Raw genomic sequence first — 20,463 nt, forward strand, 5'->3', positions numbered from 1 at the left:
TAAATATAAGAAGAGTACCAGAGTCTGGATCTAAGATTAAATCAGACTGTGCTTCATGTTTGGGTGCACTCTGCTCCATAGTGCGCAGTTTGCCTCATTATTAATAAATGTGGGCCAATGACTTTAATTCAGTATAAAAGAAGGATTATGTAGCGATCTCTTCCATACTGCTCCTCAGCTGTATATATCATATAGTGTAATGCCCCCCCCCCCCTCACTCTGTGCTTATGGATGGAAGTTTACAGATACATTATGTAAGGTTAGAATAATGCAGGCTGTTGTAGAGCTGAGCTGTCGCTGCAGTGTTACAGGAAGCCTCTGTATCCCCTTTTCCTGTTACCTTGTAATCTTTTCTATGCGGCCGGCCCCGGATTTAATGTGGGGAATTAGGAAACACAGATGGGTGTCAGTAACCATTCCTCCGTTACCTAGGAAAATAATAATAATGTCAGCGCACGGCTCAGTGTTGCCATAAGTTACATAATTTTCCATCACAAATATGAAGCTGTGTTCACACGAGCCCCTCTGTACCTGATCTCTATGAGACCGATAAATCACTGAGCTGAATAATACTACAGTGTAAGGGCTCACATTAATCATCTGCAATTAAAGGGATATTCCCTTTTCACTGATTTATGACTTATCCACATGTTGTATCACGTGTGTACATGAGAGGAGTGGGACTTACCTGCGAGACCCACACCTATAATTAGGATGGGTCATACCAGGTGTATACATGAGAGGTGCAGGACTTACCTGCCAGACCCACACCTATAATTAGGATGGGTCATACCAGGTGTATACATGAGAGGTGCAGGACTTACCTGCCAGACCCACACCTATAATTAGGATGGGTCATACCAGGTGTATACATGAGAGGTGCAGGACTTACCTGCCAGACCCACACCTATAATTAGGATGGGTCATACCAGGTGTATACATGAGAGGTGCAGGACTTACCTGCCAGACCCACACCTATAATTAGGATGGGTCATACCAGGTGTATACATGAGAGGTGCAGGACTTACCTGCCAGACCCACACCTATAATTAGGATGGGTCATACCAGGTGTATACATGAGAGGTGCAGGACTTACCTGCCAGACCCACACCTATAATTAGGATGGGTCATACCAGGTGTATACATGAGAGGTGCAGGACTTACCTGCCAGACCCACACCTATAATTAGGATGGGTCATACCAGGTGTATACATGAGAGGTGCAGGACTTACCTGCGAGACCTACACCTATAATTAGGATCGGTCATACCAGGTGTATACATGAGCGTAGAACCACGAGATGCTGGAGGAATGGTCCCGTTTTGTTGGAGGCGCTGCTGTCGGAGTGGAATGAGTGTGTACACTCGATAGAATGTAAAACTTCTTTATTTGTTGAGAGACACTACGCGTTTCGGCCCCGGACCGGGGCCTTCGTCAGGTGCAGTAATAATACGATATATATTACTGCACCTGACGAAGGCCCCGGTCCGGGGCCGAAACGCGTAGTGTCTCTCAACAAATAAAGAAGTTTTACATTCTATCGAGTGTACACACTCATTCCACTCCGACAGCAGCGCCTCCAACAAAACGGGACCATTCCTCCAGCATCTCGTGGTTCTACGCTTCCTCCGCCGAGTCCGACATCTGCTATATGCCCGGACCTGACCATCCCGTTGGCAGCAGCTCTCACGTGCGATACACACGCTATAATCGATCACTCCACAAGGTGAGAACCTGACTTTTCTACCTTATATATGGTTTTTAGAAATACACTTGAATCTCTCGCCATTCTTGTCTCCCGCACCGTGGTGAACTGGTACACTACGTGCACCAACCCATAGCATTTTTCGTCTCAGGTGTATACATGAGGCAGGGACCCGTTCCTAAGGGTGATGTCACACATGGCGTTTTGGGGCCGTTTTTAGTTAGTTAGTTTTTTTAAAAACGCATGCATTTTTGACCAGTTTGAGTTAAGATAATTGGTCAAACCTGTCAAAAGCGCATGTTTTTTTTACAATCTGAAAACGCACCAACTAAAACGGCCCAAAAACGACCTAAAAACGGCACGTGTCACCACCCTAAGGCCCCTTCCACACTAGCGTTGCATTTCACGTCAGGGTGCAATGCGTGAAAAACTGACGTTTTTGGCTGCGTTTTTGTTCCATTTTTCCTTGGAGTAATTAGCGTTTTTTTGCGTTTTCGGCGCGTTTTTCACGCGAGAGTCAATGGGAGACTCGAGCATTTTTCAAAGGGACCATGGTTTGGGATTAAAATGTGTTATTTAATTGAAAAATAATGTCTTATGATAAGTTGCAAACATCTGCGATCTATTCTTCACTGTTCCCCGTGTATATTATCTCCCGACAAGTTAGCAGATGTGAAGAACAGTGAAGAATAGAATAAAAACAGTGAACACAGGATCATTTAAGAGAAAAACACAGTGCAGAACACAGTGCAGAATAGATTACAGATGTTCGGCACATCTGCTTACTTGTCGGGAGATACGCACGGAACGGTGCGCCCAAAATAGCATGTGAAGAACAATATATATGTGTGTGAAGAACACATTGCAGATGTTTCTCTTAAATGATCCTGTGTTCACTGTGTTCACTGTTTTTATTCTATTCTTCACTGTTCTTCATTGTGTTTTTTTAATTAAATGATCGTTCGCGAGCAGGGGAAATACTGTTATTCTGGTCACCTAGCAACCCTTACGTTTAAAACGCATTGCACTCGCATTGCACTTGCAATGATTGCGAGTGCAATGCGTTCTTGATGCATCTCCATAGACTTGAATGGGGCGTGAAAAACGTGCAAAACAACGCTAATGAAGAAAGACCCATTGAATACAATGGGACAGAGTGCAATGCAAGTTCTGCGCGTCAAATGCACGCGCAGAACTCGCGCGTGAAAAACGCCAGTGTGGAAGGGGCCTAAGGGTGGCGTGGCGTTTTGAACACATTTTTGGCCCGTTTTCAAGCAGTCCATCAAAAAACCTATGTGTTAAAAACCGCATGCGTTTTTCAAAAACGTATGTGTTTTTTGAAAACTCATCCGTTTTTGACAGGTTTGACCAATTATCTTAATTAAAATGGGTCAGAAATGGATGCTTAAAAAAGGCCCAATGTGCATGCATGAGAGGTGGAGGACCTTTCTATAATGAGAACCGGTCATATCATGTCCATGTGTATACATAAGAGGTGTAGTATCAAGCTGTGGGTCCCTTACCTATAATCCGCATGGGCCATACCATAAACATACAAGATGCTTTTACTAATTATCGGATACCATGTGTCATTGCATTTCCCTGAGAGTCTTTCAAATAACAGTAGATCAGAAGAAAACTTTCAGCATGTGCTTATTAAAAATATATTTAAAGAATATCATTATTATTATTAATAAATCTTCCGCCCATCCTAGAAGCTGTAGACCCTGTTAGAGAACCTTTTGGGGAACCCGACTACACCTGTGCCGGTTTGCAGCTCAGTTGCATAGAGATGAATAGACCTTAGTTACAATATTACACATTACCTGTGTCTAGGTGACAGAAAGCGGCCATGTTTTGGAAGCTTGAACAACCCCTTTAAGTAAAAGGACACTACAACCCTACAACATTGTAATATTTTGACCCTATAATAATCATTCTGTATATAAGTGATGCTGTATATTCTGGTGTGTTTCTATAGATATATATACATTATTGTGTGTGTGTATATGGATGCCTATTGAATATTTCTATTCTTCTTTTTGCTTTTAGCATAACCTGCCATGACTACAGCAAGATACCGGCCGACGTGGGATTTGGCTTTAGACCCACTGGTTTCCTGCAAACTTTGCCTTGGAGAGTATCCAGTGGAACAAATGACCACAATATCACAATGCCAATGCATCTTCTGCACACTGGTATGCATGGATTTCCTAGCATTATTTCTCTATATGATGGGGAAAGTGACGGCCCTGATGGTAACAATGGCTTATGTAAATAGTCCAGCATGTACAATAACATCCAGTCCCTCAAAGTGGTTTTCCAGCATTTGCAAATAACTCTAGTGTGCACCGCGACAGCAGAAATAATAACATTTCCAGTAAACTTACAAGGGGGAGAATCACTAAGGTAAATGGGCCTTAAAAGGAAATGTACCATCAAAATCCAGGGGACACTTACTCATAGATCCAGGCAGAGTGATTGTGATAATCTTCTTATATTTATTATCCATGGCCTACTTCCTTCTAAAATCAACTTTTAAAATTATGCTAATGAGACAGAAAGGCTATGGGCTTCATAGGCTGTTACACTGTGTGAGATTATATCAGGTAAGTGCTGTGGGGGAAGTTCAGCACAGTGTAACAGCCAGCAGCGCAGAGGGGCCCTGCCCATCTCATTCCTTTAAATTAGTCTCAGACAACCCCTTTAAGTCTATTCTGAGACCCCTGTTGCTACACCACACCGCAGCTGGAGTGAAATGGTGGCAAATTTTTACCGAAACAATTTGGTAAAGGTTTTTATCCACTTTTCAAAAATACAGCAGAGGAAAAACTGCATTAAGTTCCCTGCATTAAGTTTTTACGCCTAAACTGAAAAAGTTGGAAATCCCCAATTTTTTACTTTTTGATGCTAAAATTGTACAAAACAACACATGGTATATCCTGTTCTTAGGCTTAACAACCTAAAGTTTTATCATCTAGTCTGATCCAAATCAGTCACCAACAATACATTGGAGACGAATGGGACCAACGACTCGGGCTGCTCAGTATTTTTATGATGGTGACTGCTTAAAGGAGAATTCCACTTTATATATAGCCTAAATCCATATAATGGTCCAGTGGTTACTACATATGGAGGCAGCCATAAAATGCACTAAATTCACACATCACAGTGGCTCATACTTGTGCACCTTTCAGCTATATTTACATATTATTATTATTATTTTTATTATTTATTGTTGGTTATTATTCTCAGCCATGTTTGTAACCTTTGTACTTGTACATGGATGAAGTAGGTCAGTTGGTGATACGTGTTTGGTCACCAATAGTTCCACTTCTGGGTCAACCAGCAAGGGAAGAATAAGGGTCTCCAACGTGAAGCGAGTGGTGGGGCACATCCTTGGTCACTACTTGGTGATCAGACAATGGTCCTTTATTGTACGGAAGTCTTTCCTGACTGTAGGACAGAATCCTTTGCGCTTTATATACAAGCAACCTGCACGCCCTTGCCATAGCCAATGCACCTCCTTCTGGGTGGTAGATGACTCTTGAGTCATGCACAACCTCCTCAAGCCCCAGTAGGTTGACATATCTTAAAGGTGATGGCTACTCCTTTACATAAGTTGCCTGTGTGCCTTTACTGCCTTGTGGATAATCTCTAAATGTTCATCAAGTGATTCAGCAGCCCTGCTGCTTACTTTTTTACTGTGTACAGATCCTCCATGCTTTTTTGTTTACATCTCTGAGCTCAGCTGAATAGTAGGAGCTGTAGCAGGAGATCATGACTCATCCTGCTCCTCCCTCTCCCCTCTTCGTGTCACTGTCAGTGAAGACACACTGTGAGTAGAAAGATACAGTGGGAGACACCATAAGGTCAGTCTAGAGGAGTGCAAGAGAGGAAGCTGTGTATATATAGAGGGCAGCATGGTGACAACAGGGAAAGGCTGAAGCTCTCCAACCAACCCCTTTAAGGTATCATTTGATCTTCACTGGCTTTTGTTAAGCAATAGTTGCATTGTAAAGGTACATATTATTCCTTATTTTTAGTAAATTAAGTTCTTTTGATCAATGTGTCCTGGATATTTCCATTACTATTAGTCATGAGAAGAGTCTAGAAGGTGCTGAGTGGAAACCCCCTGGATTCGGCATGTGCACCTGGAGGGGATCTTTAAGAGGAAGTATGTATAGCGTACAAAACTAGGATGTTGGCTTAGACATGACCTACATGACTTCTCCATGGCCTTTCACAAAAACATAATGAGAGGAAGCAAATCCATACGTTGCCTAATGACTAATCATAGCCAGGCTGGTGGTGAGGAGTCCATGTGCTGAGCTGTGGAAGGATAAATCACAGCTTCATTGCCGTCATAAAAAACTAGCAGCAACATCTTCTGAAAGCTCTGTCCACCACAATGAGCTCAGGAGACAAAAGAAGGATGAAAGCCCAGAGGATACTATTGTGTTATGTAGCTCAGATCGCATCGACAGATGGAGTCTGCGGAGTCAACTGCGGAGTAGCCTTTGCCCCTACATCGCAGGTTCTCGCACTTCTAATGCTCCGGTTCTTGGAGAGATAGAAGACTATGTATGATTAAAGGTCTGTGCAGGGTCATTACTTTTGTAGCTTCTCTACTGATCTGAGAGCTTTCCAATTGTTATTAGCATCTCAGATATACATAGGTGTTAGTGCCTCATGGCCCAAAATCTGTCCCTTTATGGAGTGTCGGGTATAGAATTTTCAGATGTTGTGTACATTATACAGTATATTTGCTGCTCAGAGTGGAGTTTGTTTTATATTTTGTAGAGACTTCTTAATATGCTTCAGAGAGAGAGGGGAAAAACTTGTATAGATAGCCTACTGCTCCTCAGAGGTGTGACTTGTATCCAGACAAACTCCGCCTTCCCTCTTTAAGACAGCTTACTGCTTCTTAGAGGTTCTGTCTTAAAGAGGAAAGGCGGAGTTTGTCTGGATATAAGTCACACCTCTGAGGAGCAGTATGCTGTTTTAAGGAGGGTAGACAGAGTTTGAATAGATATAACCTGCGTCAACATCTGCAAAGAGTTTGTATGTTCTCTCCGTGTTTGCGTGGGTTTCCTCCGGGTCCTCCGGTTTCCTCCCACACTCAAAAACATACGGGTAGGTTGATTACATTGTGAGCCCTATGAGGACAGGGACCGTTTTGGCAAGTTCTGTGCAGCGCTGCGTAATCTGGGTGCGCTATATAAATAAAGGTATTATTATATAACTTACAACTCTGAGGAGCAGAAGGTTGTCTTTAAGAGGGAAGGAGGGGTTTGTTTAGATAAAAGTTACACTCTGAGGAGCAGTAGGTTGCGTTAAAACGGGAAAGCGGAGCTTGTGTGTGTGTGTATATAATATGTTACACCTCTGAGGAGCCGTAGCTAGCTTGTAAGTTAGGGAAAAAAGGAATGTTAGTCTGTCAGCTCCCATATCACCCCACAATTGAAAACAGATTTGTGTAAGGCACTTTACAATCTTCCTTGACAAAGCTTTACCGCTTCCAAGTGATCTATCATTTTTTAAACAAATTAATTTTTAACTTTAACTCCTTTTTCTCCTATTTCCTTTTCTCCTATGTCTTTTATTCTACAGATAGTGTAAATCTTTGTGTAAGGGATAATGATGGGCAGTCATAACCATAATAGAATGGAGAATATGATTGCACCTCTGGGGATCAGTAGCCAGTCCTAAAGAGGAGGAGCTTATGTAGACTTATGTTACACCCCTGAGGATCATAAAGTGATGTTTATCTGCATTTAGAGAAAATCTTTGTGAATGGATCTTAATGTATTTACTATGCTATAACACCCTTGTGTTTTTTCTGCTTGCTGTCAGTGAATTGAAACAAATGTCTGGTTCTGTTCATGCTGAAGCTTCACAACTGTAATGATTTTTCAGCTAGATGATGTCTCCTCATGTGACTCATCCTGGAATAATTCTGAGTTACATAATAGGGGAGATGGCCAATTTTTTTTTCAATGGGCGCCTTTGAATTTTTATTTTTTTCTACATCATTTTAGGGTAAATGAGGACGTGCACTGCTTCGCATGTCAGTGACTACTGAACATGTCTCTTTGTCTGATTTCTACATCTTCAGGTTATGTGGTATGGGGGATGGGCATAACTCCTTGAAGTGTATCCAAACTTTGTTTTGTAATAAGCAGAACTCTTGTATCAGGTTCTGGGGCCCAGGTGCAGCCTCTATAGCCGTATATTGTTATATATGAGTGACACAGTAGCGCCTGTTAGAGTGCAATGTTCCCTCACTCTATTCTGTGACTGTATAATAGGATTCCTTCGTGGACAGGATCGGGCGGTGATACTTGATCAATGGTTTATCATCTGGCAGATGTCAGCTGACTTATTATTGCAATTATATCCTGAAATAATCTCTATTGGTATCGGAGTTTCTATTCTTATTTATTCCCTTGCAGGAAATCCCTGATGTTGTATTCTTTGCAGAGCAGGACAGCTGCACTCACTTATAATAGAGCTACTGGGAGCTTATATTTCATAGTGGAGTTGCCCTTAAAGGGGTATCTCCTGGTGAAGGCAGGCCCTTAACCATATGTTCTGTTGGGGTGTATGGACATCTAGAGGTGGATCTCTCACCAAGTATCTCCCTGGAGAACTGTTCCTTTATCTTAAGATAACTACTACGTCCAAGGCTCAATTTCTCTACTGATGGAAAACGAATAGACAATGGAACCATTATTGAAATGAAATCTGCCATCAAAATCTATCATGATAAACCAGGGGCACTTAACCACAGTCACGATGTATGTGGATCTATGAGTATCTTGTTACATGTGTTATCCATGGTCTCCTTTCTTCTAAAATCCACTTAATTTTATTCTAATGAGACAGAAGGGCTCTGGATGTCATTACCAGAGCCCCTCCGAGCTGTAGCTTCACGGGCTGTTACAGTGCTCCTCTCCCCTCAGTATCCTCAGCACTTCACCCCTCCAACTGCCTGCTCCTGCACAGTGTAACTGCAAAGTCAGGCTTTGGTAATGCCCCCAGAGCACTCTAGGCTCATTTGCATAATTTTAAAAATTGATTTTTTTTTTTAGAAGAAAGGATTTTCCAAGTCATATACTACATAGGTGATGACACATGGAGAATATAGGGATAGGGGTTCTATTTCACCAATAAACATAATCATAGCTACCCACAGAATAATAATGAAAAAAAAACAGCTTGGCAACCCAACTCTTCGCCACTTCGGGAATGCGCATGAAAATAAACGCTCAGTACACGGACATATTAAATCAATTTTTTTTGTTTACATCGAACAATGCGTCAGACAGATATTTCATCAAGCATAATCCCCCATTGCGTGGTTCATATAGTCCAGTGGGAACTCCCAGGGTCTGCAGGCTGAAACGAACATGCAGTACGGCGTCAAGAGCATCATGTGACATTTCGAGGCGTAGCCCATTCTTTGGACATGCTCAGTGACTATCCAACCACCAATATATATACTGCAATCAATATGAACACCATTCTAAAAAACATAAATACAAATATTAAAAACTATTGGCAGTATGATATATATGATATTGACAGAGGATACATACTCTACATAGGTAATTTAACTCATTTGTTTATCATCTCTATATGAATCTAACCTGAAGTAGAATAGAGCCCAAAACTCCTTCCTAAATGACTTAATGCAGAGTAACATAAAACAGAAATTATTACAATGTGAAGTATATCGGATCTTCTGGCTTGAGACACTATTTCCAAAAGGAATGAATGAAAATTGCAATTTTGGTGTCTTTCTGTAAATGTATTAAGTTGTTTAGGAAGGAGTTTCGGGCTCTATTCTACTTAACATTAGATTCTTAAAGAGATGATAAATTAGTTAAATTACCTATCTAGAGTCGATATTATATATATCATGCTGCCAATTGTTTTTAAGGAAATAGGAAGGGGGGAATAAGGTAGTTGACAGAGACGCTGGCTGTGTGTGACTAAGGGAGTTAACAGAAAGATTAGTTGTGTGTGATTGGCTAAAGTGGATTCATGAGTGAGAGGGAAATGTGGGAGGTAACAGAGATGCTGGCTGTGTGTGACTGGCTAAGAAGAATTGGCTGTGAAGGGATTGAGGAAGTTGAGAGAGACATCGGCTGTGTGTAACTCGCTGAAGATGAATCCGCTCCCTTATTCCCCCCTCCCTCAGGTATAGTGGAGGAAATTAATGACAAGGAAGACGTAGGCTACGTTCACACTGCCGTATGGGGGACGTATATAAGGCCGACGTATATACGGCATATATACGTCTCCCACGGACCACGGGAGTGGTACAGTGCAGCACATGTGCGGTACCGTTCCATAGACAGGGAAAGATGGGACACGTCCTATCTTTCCCCGGAATACGGCGCCGTGCCCCATGTTTCTCTATGGAGAGGGGCGGGGGTGAGCAGCGCTCACTCACTCCTTCTCCCCACGGGGCCAATGTGTGCCCGCCGTAGTACGGTACGACGGGCACAGGTTAATGTGAAAGTAGCCTTAGGGTGATTTGCATATATGGTAACACAAATTTACTTACAGGTCTCTTTAAAATAATGCATATGGTAGGTTTTTAGCAGTTTTTTGGGGTCTGCATCAGATAATATTAAATTCTGCAGGACCCCAGCACATTTTTGTGTGTGTTACCAGAGTTCGTTTGGGTTTTACTTCTTAATTATAGCTAATTACAGTCCTTTACAGAAGACGTGCGGCCATAGTGAGTAACTTTGTATAGATTCTGTAAGAGGAATAAATGTCCTGCTTATTCAGCTGGAACACTCCGGAGAGGAACAGACTCGGCAACGCACGCTGCCTGCATAATAAGGAGTAATGTGGACCTCCCTGGCAACGCTCCGCACCATGTCAACACTTCTCACTGGCAAAAATCTCTTCTCTTGTGTGGCATGCTAGCCGGCCTGATAACCGGGGTAAACAGGCTGATTCCCAGGGACAATTGTCTGCAGCACAAAGATTTTCTCATTCAGGAGGGGGAGGGGGTGTCAGAGATGATGCTTGCCTGGTGTCTGGACCTCTGTCAGGGTTTGCTGGTCAGACTTACTAAGACAATTGCAGCTACTGTAAGAAATTATAGATTGCATAGGATGATGTTAGCAATGAGGACAATAGCAGTGATATGTTAGTATATTTTCAGTAGACGGACACTTTATACTATGGGAGATGAGGCTGTGAATGAATGCACTCAAAGGAAATCTACCATGAAAATCCATTGTGATAAACCAAGGACACTTACTCATAGATCCAGGCACTGTGACTGTGGTAATCTTCTTATATTTGTTATCCATAGACTCCTTCCTTCTAAAATCAACTTTTACAATGATACTAATAATTCTGAAGGGTAATGGACATGTTACAGAAACCCTCTGTGCTCTTGCTTCAAAGGCTGCTACACTGCAGCATCACTTCTCAGTCCTGCCATCCCACTTGCATTTCCTGAAATCTCAGCAGTGGTGAGCACACATTGGGAGGGGGAAGTGCTCCTTTACATTGTAGAAATCAGTGAATCTAAAGCATGGAAGGGCTCTGATAACACCCCCAGAGTCCTTCAGACTCATTAGCATAATTTTAAAAGTTATGGAGGAAGGAGGCCATGGATAACAAATATAAGAAGATTACCACAGTCACAGTGCCTGGATTTATTAGTAAGTGCCCCTGGTTTATCAGGATGGATTTTCATTGCAGATTTCCTTTAATTCTGTGGGTGGTATGGAGATAGTTAAAGGGGTGTTCCCATTTCAGTAAATAAATGTAATTGGTTGAATAATTAAAAGTGTAACAATTTTACATCCTATATGTACATCTAATGTTGGATTTTGGGTTTCCACTGCCTGATCCTCTTGTTCTCAAGATATTTTTCCAGCCAGTTTTCAGTTTCAAAGAGAGAGGCATCTGCTGGTATCTCAACAAAAAGCCTTCAAAACATCCCATTTTATGAATAAGTGAAGGGACGCTTAGATAAGCAATGTTTACACAACCCATCCTGTGGATGGATAGGTGGATGGATAGGTGCGTGGATAGGTGGATGGATAGATGGGTGGATAGGTGGATGGATAGGTGGATGGATAGGTGGATGGATAGGTGGGTGGATAGGTGGATGGATAGGTGGGTGGATAGGTGGGTGGATAGGTGGGTGGATAGGTGGGTGGATAGGTGGATGGATAGGTGGGTGGATAGGTGGGTGGATAGGTGGGTGGATAGGTGGATGGATAGGTGGATGGATAGGTGGATGGATAGGTGGATGGATAGGTGGGTGGATAGGTGGGTGGATAGGTGGGTGGATAGGTGGATGGATAGGTGGATGGATAGGTGGGTGGATAGGTGGGTGGATAGGTGGATGGATAGGTGGATGGATAGGTGGGTGGATAGGTGGGTGGATAGGTGGGTGGATAGGTGGATGGATAGGTGGGTGGATAGGTGGGTGGATAGGTGGATGGATAGGTGGATAGGTGGATGGATAGGTGGATGGATAGGTGGATGGATAGGTGGATGGATAGGTGGATGGATAGGTGGGTGGATAGGTGGGTGGATAGGTGGGTGGATAGGTGGATGGATCGATGGATGGATAGATGATAGATTGTCCAATTTAGCATAGTCAAAAACACTTTTCGGACAAATAATTCCTCTAGTAACACAGCTAATAATTTCCAGCACTCCCAAATATCCAAAATCTTGACTCTTTATGCCAAGTTCTACATTCCGATTCACATACTGGGAACCTTTCTACTATAACATATTAGCTAGAATGTAGTGTTCTGTCTGTCCTATTTGCTTGATTTTTAGAACACATAATATTTGTGGAGCTTTATACACGAGGCGTCGATTTATATAAAAAAAAAAAAAAAACTGCTTGTCAACATCCAGAAATAGCAAACTATGGGGTAGAAGTATGAGGCGGGAAAAAGGATATCCAAATATTGTATCAATTGGGCAAAACATTGACTCCAAAATAATCCTGTGTTCTTCACACCTCAATACGCCCACTGTTGCCTGGGGAGATCCTAGGTTCAAATCTGACCATGGGCAGCAATTCCAAAAACAGACTGAAAGATTTTAAAACCTCAGTAGGAACAGATATTGATATTGTAACAAGCAACAATCCTGAGAGGATGGGAGTTATACACAGCGTTTGGTGGCTATGAACATGGGACCCCCACGGATCACAAAAACGGGGGTCCATTTTACCTCCATTGTACCCAACTCCTGTACAACTCGTGTTGTACGAGTTCAACAATCTAAGACGGCGCCATAGAGATGAATAAGCAGGCGGTGCATGCGCAGCCAACTGCTCTCTTCACCTCGTGGTATGATCATGTTCTCGTGATCTGTTGCAGTCCAATCACTGAGACCCCCAACAATCAGCAAATTAGCCCCTATCCTGTGGAGAGCTGGAGAACCCCTTAAAGTAAATTTGACCATGGGAGTGTAAAGAGAGATGTGGTATTTGTCATTGTACAGGGAGAAGGAGGAGATAAGCTGTGACATCATCTATTGTAAGTAGTGATGTAATAATGGGTCAGTGTTATCTATATAGAGGTCATTGTACAGGGAGGGGAAGGAGATAAGCTGTGACATCATATATTGTCAGTAGTGATGTAATGATGGGTCAGTGTTATCTATATAGAGGTCACTGTACTGGGAGGGGGAGGAGATAAGCTGTGACATCATCTATTGTAAGTAGTGATGTAATGATGGGTCAGTGTTATTTATATAGAGGTCATTGTACAGGGGGGGAGGAGATAAGCTGTGACATCATCTATTGTCAGTAGTGATGTAATGATGGGTCAGTGTTATCTATATAGAGGTCACTGTACTTGGAGTGGGAGGAGATAAGCTGTGACATCATCTTTTGTCAGTAGTGATGTAATGATGGGTCAGTGTTATCTATATAGAGGTCATTGTACAGGGAGGGGGAGGAGATAAGCTGTGACATCATCTATTGTCAGTAGTGATGTAATGATGGGTCAGTGTTATCTATATAGAGGTCATTGTACAGGGAGGGGGAAGAGATAAGCTGTGACATCATCTATTGTCAGTAGTGATGTAATGATGGGTCAGTGTTATCTATATAGAGGTCATTGTACAGGGAGGGGGAGGAGATAAGCTGTGACATGATCTATTGTCAGTAGGGATATAATGATAGGTCAGTGTTATCTATATAGAGGTCATTGTACAGGGAATAGGAGGAGATAAGCTGTGACATCATCTATTGTCAGTAGTGATGTAATGATGGGTCAGTGTTATCTATATAGAGGTCATTGTACAGGGAGGGGAAGGAGATAAGCTGTGACATCATCTATTGTCAGTAGTGATGTAATGATGGGTCAGTGTTATCTATATAGAGGTCATTGTACAGGGAGGAGGAGGAGATAAGCTGTGACATCATCTATTGTAAGTAGTGATGTAATGATGGGTCAGTGTTATTTATATAGAGGTCATTGTACAGGGAATAGGAGGAGATAAGCTGTGACATCATCTTTTGTCAGTAGTGATGTAATGATAGGTCAGTGTTATCTATATAGAGGTCATTGTACAGGGAGGGGGAGGAGATAAGCTGTGACATCATCTATTGTCAGTAGTGATGTAATGATAGGTCAGTGTTATCTATATAGAGGTCATTGTACAGGGAGAGGGAGGAGATAAGCTGTGACATCATCTATTGTCAGTAGTGATGTAATGATGGGTCAGTGTTATCTATATAGAGGTCATTGTACAGGGAGGGGGAGGAGATAAGCTGTGACATCATCTATTGTCAGTAGTGATGTAATGATGGGTCAGTGTTATCTATATAGATGTCATTGTTCAGGGAAGGGAGGAGATAAGCTGTGACATCATCTATTGTCAGTAGTGATGTAATGATGGGTCAGTGTTATCTATATAGAGGTCATTGTACAGGGAGGGGGAGGAGATAAGCTGTGACATCATCTATTGTCAGTAGTGATGTAATGATGGGTCAGTGTTATCTATATAGATGTCATTGTTCAGGGAAGGGAGGAGATAAGCTGTGACATCACCTATTGTCAGTAGTGATGTAATGATGGGTCAGTGTTATCTATATAGAGGTCATTGTACAGGGAGGGGGAGGAGATAAGCTGTGACATCATCTATTGTCAGTGGTGATGTAATGATGGGTCAGTGTTATCTATATAGAGGTCATTGTTCAGGGAAGGGAGGAGATAAGCTGTGACATCATCTATTGTCTGTAGTGATGTAATGATGGGTCAGTGTTATCTATATAGAGGTCATTGTACAGGGAGGGGGAGGGGATAAGCTGTGACATCATCTATTGTCTGTAGTGATGTAATGATGGGTCTATGTTATGGGTATGTGTCTAGGTGAATTATTTCAGTCTGCAATGAGCTGTGAACAGAGAAGAGAAAACAAGTTCTAATAGATGTTGCCTGTAGCAGGACTTAGCCCAAGCATGGAAACAATTATTCTATATGGTTTTTAGTAAAATGACTAAATCCTGTAAATGCGGAGCTCAGACTGAGGTGCGGATAGTAATTCATCTAGACTTGCCACAGACTGGGGGTACAGTCGTTGTGGTGACCCAGTCTAAACCAAATGGAAATTGCATAAATCAATATTTATGTAGCCATAAGAAGGCCTGAGGCATGACACACGCTTCGGGGGAGCACATACAGTATGTAAATGAGTTGTGGTACTTTGAGATCTTCAGGAATCTGCCACTTCTATGTGCCAAGATAAGCCTCATGTAACCCGGCCAAGTTTTCCTTGGCATACTAGACTTTCTTACATTCCTACATTGTGGCATGACTCCGACATTTATGGACAAAGGCCGTTATTGAAATCATTGTTAATAATACACATATGACATGTATAGGATGAGATGTGGAAAGTCAGGCGTATAATGGAGCCTGGATTTATAGAGTCTGAAACATTGGGGGGGGGGGGTCTAATATCTTTTTTTTCTAGAGACCTTGTTGAGTTGAAGATTTTGTAGTATAGAGTTTCTTCCAGGGGACTGTCAGTCTCCTGTTCGGCCAATCGTTCCAGAAATCCGACCTATGATTCGTAACCAGGATTACAGAACCAGATTTTCTGCCTACTTTGCTGTGCAAATGCAAAATGTTGCTAAAAAATTGCACAAAATGTTTGAACTTTTTGAAGCAAAAGCCTCCAGATCAGCATAAAGTATAACCCATCCCATGAGTGCTATTTGGAGAAGGGAGTCCTTTGTCGTATAGGGTTGTTTCTGGGGGACTTGTGGTCTCAAATCTGTAATCTGACCTCTAATTCTTAACCAGGATTACAGCGCACAAAAATATTGCTAAAAATTTGCCTTAAATTTCGCCACTTTTAAATCAAAAACAATGAAGTGCATGGATAATACCTCGTAGTTTGCAAAAGTGATAAAAATCGGGGCAGTTTTACACATTTTATCTAATACTTTATTTTTAAACCCCTATTAAATACCTGTCAAAGCTGCGCAAATCACAAAAACGCCGAACAGTTTGACGAAAGTGGGATCCGTGACCCTTAGTAAATAAGCCCCATTGTCTATATTCAAGTATAATCCAAGTTTTTTAGCCCAATTTTTTGCTGAAAATCCCCACGCAGATAATACTCAGGTATGTGTGTGTATATATATATATATATATATATATATATATATATATATAATAAACTTAGTACTTACCTCCCGCCCTCTTCCCCTTGCGTCCTCTTTTCCCCTTGGCTCCGGCTTCCGTGTGAGGAAGCCTGAGCTGAGGGGAGAAGAGGGCACCGGGGGTGAGCGCATGTGGTAAGTACTAAGTTTATTATTTTTAAGGGGGGCTTTTCTGCTGGTTTAAGTAGGGGGACACTATTGGACATTGTTTTATTTTAGGGGGCTCTGCTGCTGGACATTTTATTAAAGAGTTGTTGCTGCATTTCTCATCCTAGGCTTATACTTGAGTTAATACGTTTTCCGAGTTGTTTGTGGTTAAATACGGGACCTCGGCTTATACTCGAGTAAATACATATATGTGTGTACTGTATACGATACTTTGCGACAGAATTTGGCTTGTTGATGGCACCTAGTCTTGCCCCCCCCCCACCCCATCTAAGTCGCGTCCATTCACAGCCTAACCACATCTTGACAAGGTACAGCAAGCGTCTAAAACACATAATAAATGCGGAGCACAGCGTGTTCACTCTAGCAGTTTTATTTGGCACATATTAAGCCAGACTTTGTGGAGCGCTAAGCTTAGTGGATCTCCCTCAACCTGTCAATAACACTTAACCTTTAACCCCTTAAGGACGCAGCCTGTTTGCAGGTTAAGGCTCGCAACTTTTTTTGGAAATTTGACCAGTGTCTCTTCCTGTGGTAATAACTTTTCAACGCTTTAAGATATCTCTGTGATTTTGAGATTGTTTTCTCGTGAGACATTGTAGTTTATGTTAGTAGTGTCATTTCGGTGATCCGTTCCTTTTTTGGGGGGTAAAAATTCAAAAATTTAGGAAAAATTTGAAAAAAATGACTATTTTCAAAGTTTCAAATGTTATAATTTTTAGACAAAAAGTGATACCACAAATTTTTTTTGATAGAAACCTTTTGCCATTGGTCTTCTTTTTATATCCATAATTTGTTTTACGTTTCCATTATTTTTATGGATGTGAGAAGGTTTGAAGTTTTAGTAGCAACTTCTCAGATTTTCTTGAAATTTGAAAAATGCGAACTTTTTGGTGATCAATTCAGTTTGGAAGTGCTCTATAAAGGCTTATGTACTATATACCCCCACAAGTAAACATTTTATGAACCTAACATCTCAACCTATTCAAATCAGCATTTAAGAAGTCTGTTAACCCTTTAATTATTTTTCCGGAAGCATATGAAAATGGAGTGGAAATTTTGAAATTTCAATTTTTGATTTCAATCTTTCCAATTTAGCCCTAAAACGGATACATTCAGAAGGAATTTGAGGTAAATATATATTCCTAATTTCTTGCCCTGCTTCTTCCGAGTACGGCAATACCAGACATGTGGATGTCAGCTGCTGTTTCCCCGCACATCGATGTCCAGAACAGAGTTAGCGCTACTGGGAATTTGGAAGGCCAATTTGGCTGCAAATATTTTGTGGTGCCACAGTGTAATTGAAGAGCCCCTGAAGTAAAAGTACAATAGAAAACCCCCCAAAATGTCACCATTTCGGAAACTAGACCCCTCAAAGAATTTATCGGTGGTTGTGGTGAGCATTTTAACCCCCAACACGCTGGTCAAAATTGAATGCAAAGTAAATGGTGCAGAGTAAAAATTGTGTTTTTATCTCAAAAATGTCATTTTAGTGCCTCATATACTGTGCCCAACCCATGCCACTTTAGACAAACACCCCAAAAATCATTCTGCGGGTTGTCCCGAGTACAGCAATACCACACATGTGCCAATAATTTACAGACTGGGCGCACAGAAGGGATGAGAACGAAAGGAGTGAAATTTTGATTTTCCAGCTCCGTTTTCACATGTTTGGATTTGGAGTGCCATGTCATGTTGGCAGTGCCCGTGAGGTGCCAGTGCAATAGAAACCCCCAATAAATGATACCATTACGGAAACTAGACCCCTCAAAGAATTTATCGGTGGTTGTGGTGAGCATTTTAACCCCCGACACGCTGGTCAAAATTAAATGCAAAGTAAATGGTGCAGAGTAAAAATTGCGTTTTTATCTCAAAAATGTCATTTTAGTGCCTCATATACTGTGCCCAACCCATGCCACTTTAGACAAACACCCCAAAAATCATTCTGCAGGTTGTCCCGAGTACAGCAATACCACACATGTGCCAATAATTTACAGACTGGGCACACAGAAGGGATGAGAACGGAAGGAATGAAATTTTGATTTTCCAGCTCCGTTTTCACATGTTTGGATTTGGAGTGCCATGTCATGTTGGCAGTGCCCGTGAGGTGCCAGTGCAATAGAAACCCCCAATAAATGATACCATTACGGAAACTAGACCCCTCAAAGAATTTATCGGTGGTTGTGGTGAGCATTTTAACCCCCGACACGCTGGTCAAAATTAAATGCAAAGTAAATGGTGCAGAGTAAAAATTGCGTTTTTATCTCAAAAATGTCATTTTAGTGCGTCATATATTGTGCCCAACCCATGCCACTTTAGACAAACACCCCAAAAATCATTCTGTGGGTTGTCCCGAGTACAGCAATACCACACATGTGCCAATAATTTACAGACTGGGCACACAGAAGGGGTCAGGAATAAAGAAGCACAATTTAGGTTTTCAAGCTTCGTTTTCACTAGATTGGTAATGGGGGGTACCCCCGAGGTACCAGTACAATAGAAACCCCCAAGTAGTGAACCTATTTTGGAAAGGGCACCCCTCAAAGAATGTATGTAGGCTTGTATGAGCATTTTAACCCCCAACACGCTGGCCAAAATTGAGTGCAAAGTAAATGGTGCAGAGTAAAAATTGTGTTTTTATCTCAAAAATGTCATTTTAGTGCCTCATGTACTGTGCCCAACCCATGCCACTTTAGACAAACACCCCAAAAATCATTCTGCGGGTTGTCCCGAGTACAGCAATACCACACATGTGCCAATAATTTACAGACTGGGCACACGGCAGGGGTCAGGAATAAAGAAGCACAATTTAGGTTTTCAAGCTTCGTTTTCACTAGATTGGTAATGGGGGGTACCCCCGAGGTACCAGTACAATAGAAACCCCCAAGTAGTGAACCTATTTTGGAAAGGGCACCCCTCAAAGAATGTATGTAGGCTTGTATGAGCATTTTAACCCCCAACACGCTGGCCAAAATTGAGTGCAAAGTAAATGGTGCAGAGTAAAAATTGTGTTTTTATCTCAAAAATGTCATTTTAGTGCCTCATGTACTGTGCCCAACCCATGCCACTTTAGACAAACACCCCAAAAATCATTCTGCGGGTTGTCCCGAGTACAGCAATACCACACATGTGTCAATAATTTACAGACTGGGCACACGGCAGGGGTCAGGAATAAAGAAGCACAATTTAGGTTTTCAAGCTTCGTTTTCACTAGATTGGTAATGGGGGGTACCCCCGAGGTACCAGTACAATAGAAACCCCCAAGTAGTGAACCTATTTTGGAAGGGCACCCCTCAAAGAATGTATGTAGGCTTGTATGAGCATTTTAACCCCCAACACGCTGGCCAAAATTGAGTGCAAAGTAAATGGTGCAGAGTAAAAATTGTGTTTTTATCTCAAAAATGTCATTTTAGTGCCTCATGTACTGTGCCCAACCCATGCCACTTTAGACAAACACCCCAAAAATCATTCTGCGGGTTGTCCCGAGTACAGCAATACCACACATGTGCCAATAATTTACAGGCTGGGCACACGGCAGGGGTCAGGAAGAAAGAAGCACAATTTAGGTTTTCAAGCTTCGTTTTCACTAGATTGGTAATGGGGGGTACCCCCGAGGTACCAGTACAATAGAAACCCCCAAGTAGTGAACCCATTTTGGAAAGGGCACCCCTCAAAGAATGTATGTAGGTTTGTATGAGCATTTTAACCACTAAGGTGCTGGCTCAAATGTAATACAAAGTGAGTAGTGCAGAGAAACAATTGTATTGCAATTTATCAAATATGCCATTGAAGTGACAAAAGTATTTTGCCCAACTCATGCCACTTTAGACAAACACCCCAAAAATCATTCTGCGGGTTACCCCGGTTAGGGCAATACCCCATAGGAGGCAATAACCTGTAAGATGGAGACA

General features: G+C 41.9%; 2 protein-coding genes across 4 annotated transcripts in view; one reads left to right on the plus strand and one right to left on the minus strand.

The window, feature by feature from the left end:
• Positions 1 to 428, minus strand: part of CMPK2 (cytidine/uridine monophosphate kinase 2) — a 48,120-nt gene extending 47,692 nt beyond the window's left edge. The window contains exon 1 of the mRNA XM_072143529.1: positions 341 to 428. The gene's annotated coding sequence lies outside the window, so the exon portion shown is untranslated. The remainder of the gene's footprint in view (positions 1 to 340) is intronic.
• The window catches only part of RNF144A (ring finger protein 144A), a 56,202-nt gene that overhangs the window by 15,498 nt on the left and 20,241 nt on the right, over positions 1 to 20,463 (plus strand). For all 3 annotated transcript variants that reach the window (XM_072143532.1, XM_072143530.1, XM_072143531.1), the window contains exon 2: positions 3,757 to 3,902. In XM_072143532.1, coding sequence (XP_071999633.1) covers positions 3,768 to 3,902 — 135 coding nt within the window. In that variant the 5' untranslated portion in view covers positions 3,757 to 3,767. The remainder of the gene's footprint in view (positions 1 to 3,756; positions 3,903 to 20,463) is intronic.

The sequence above is a fragment of the Engystomops pustulosus genome, chromosome 3 (genome assembly GCF_040894005.1).
Source record: "Engystomops pustulosus chromosome 3, aEngPut4.maternal, whole genome shotgun sequence".
Classification (NCBI taxonomy): domain Eukaryota; kingdom Metazoa; phylum Chordata; class Amphibia; order Anura; family Leptodactylidae; genus Engystomops; species Engystomops pustulosus.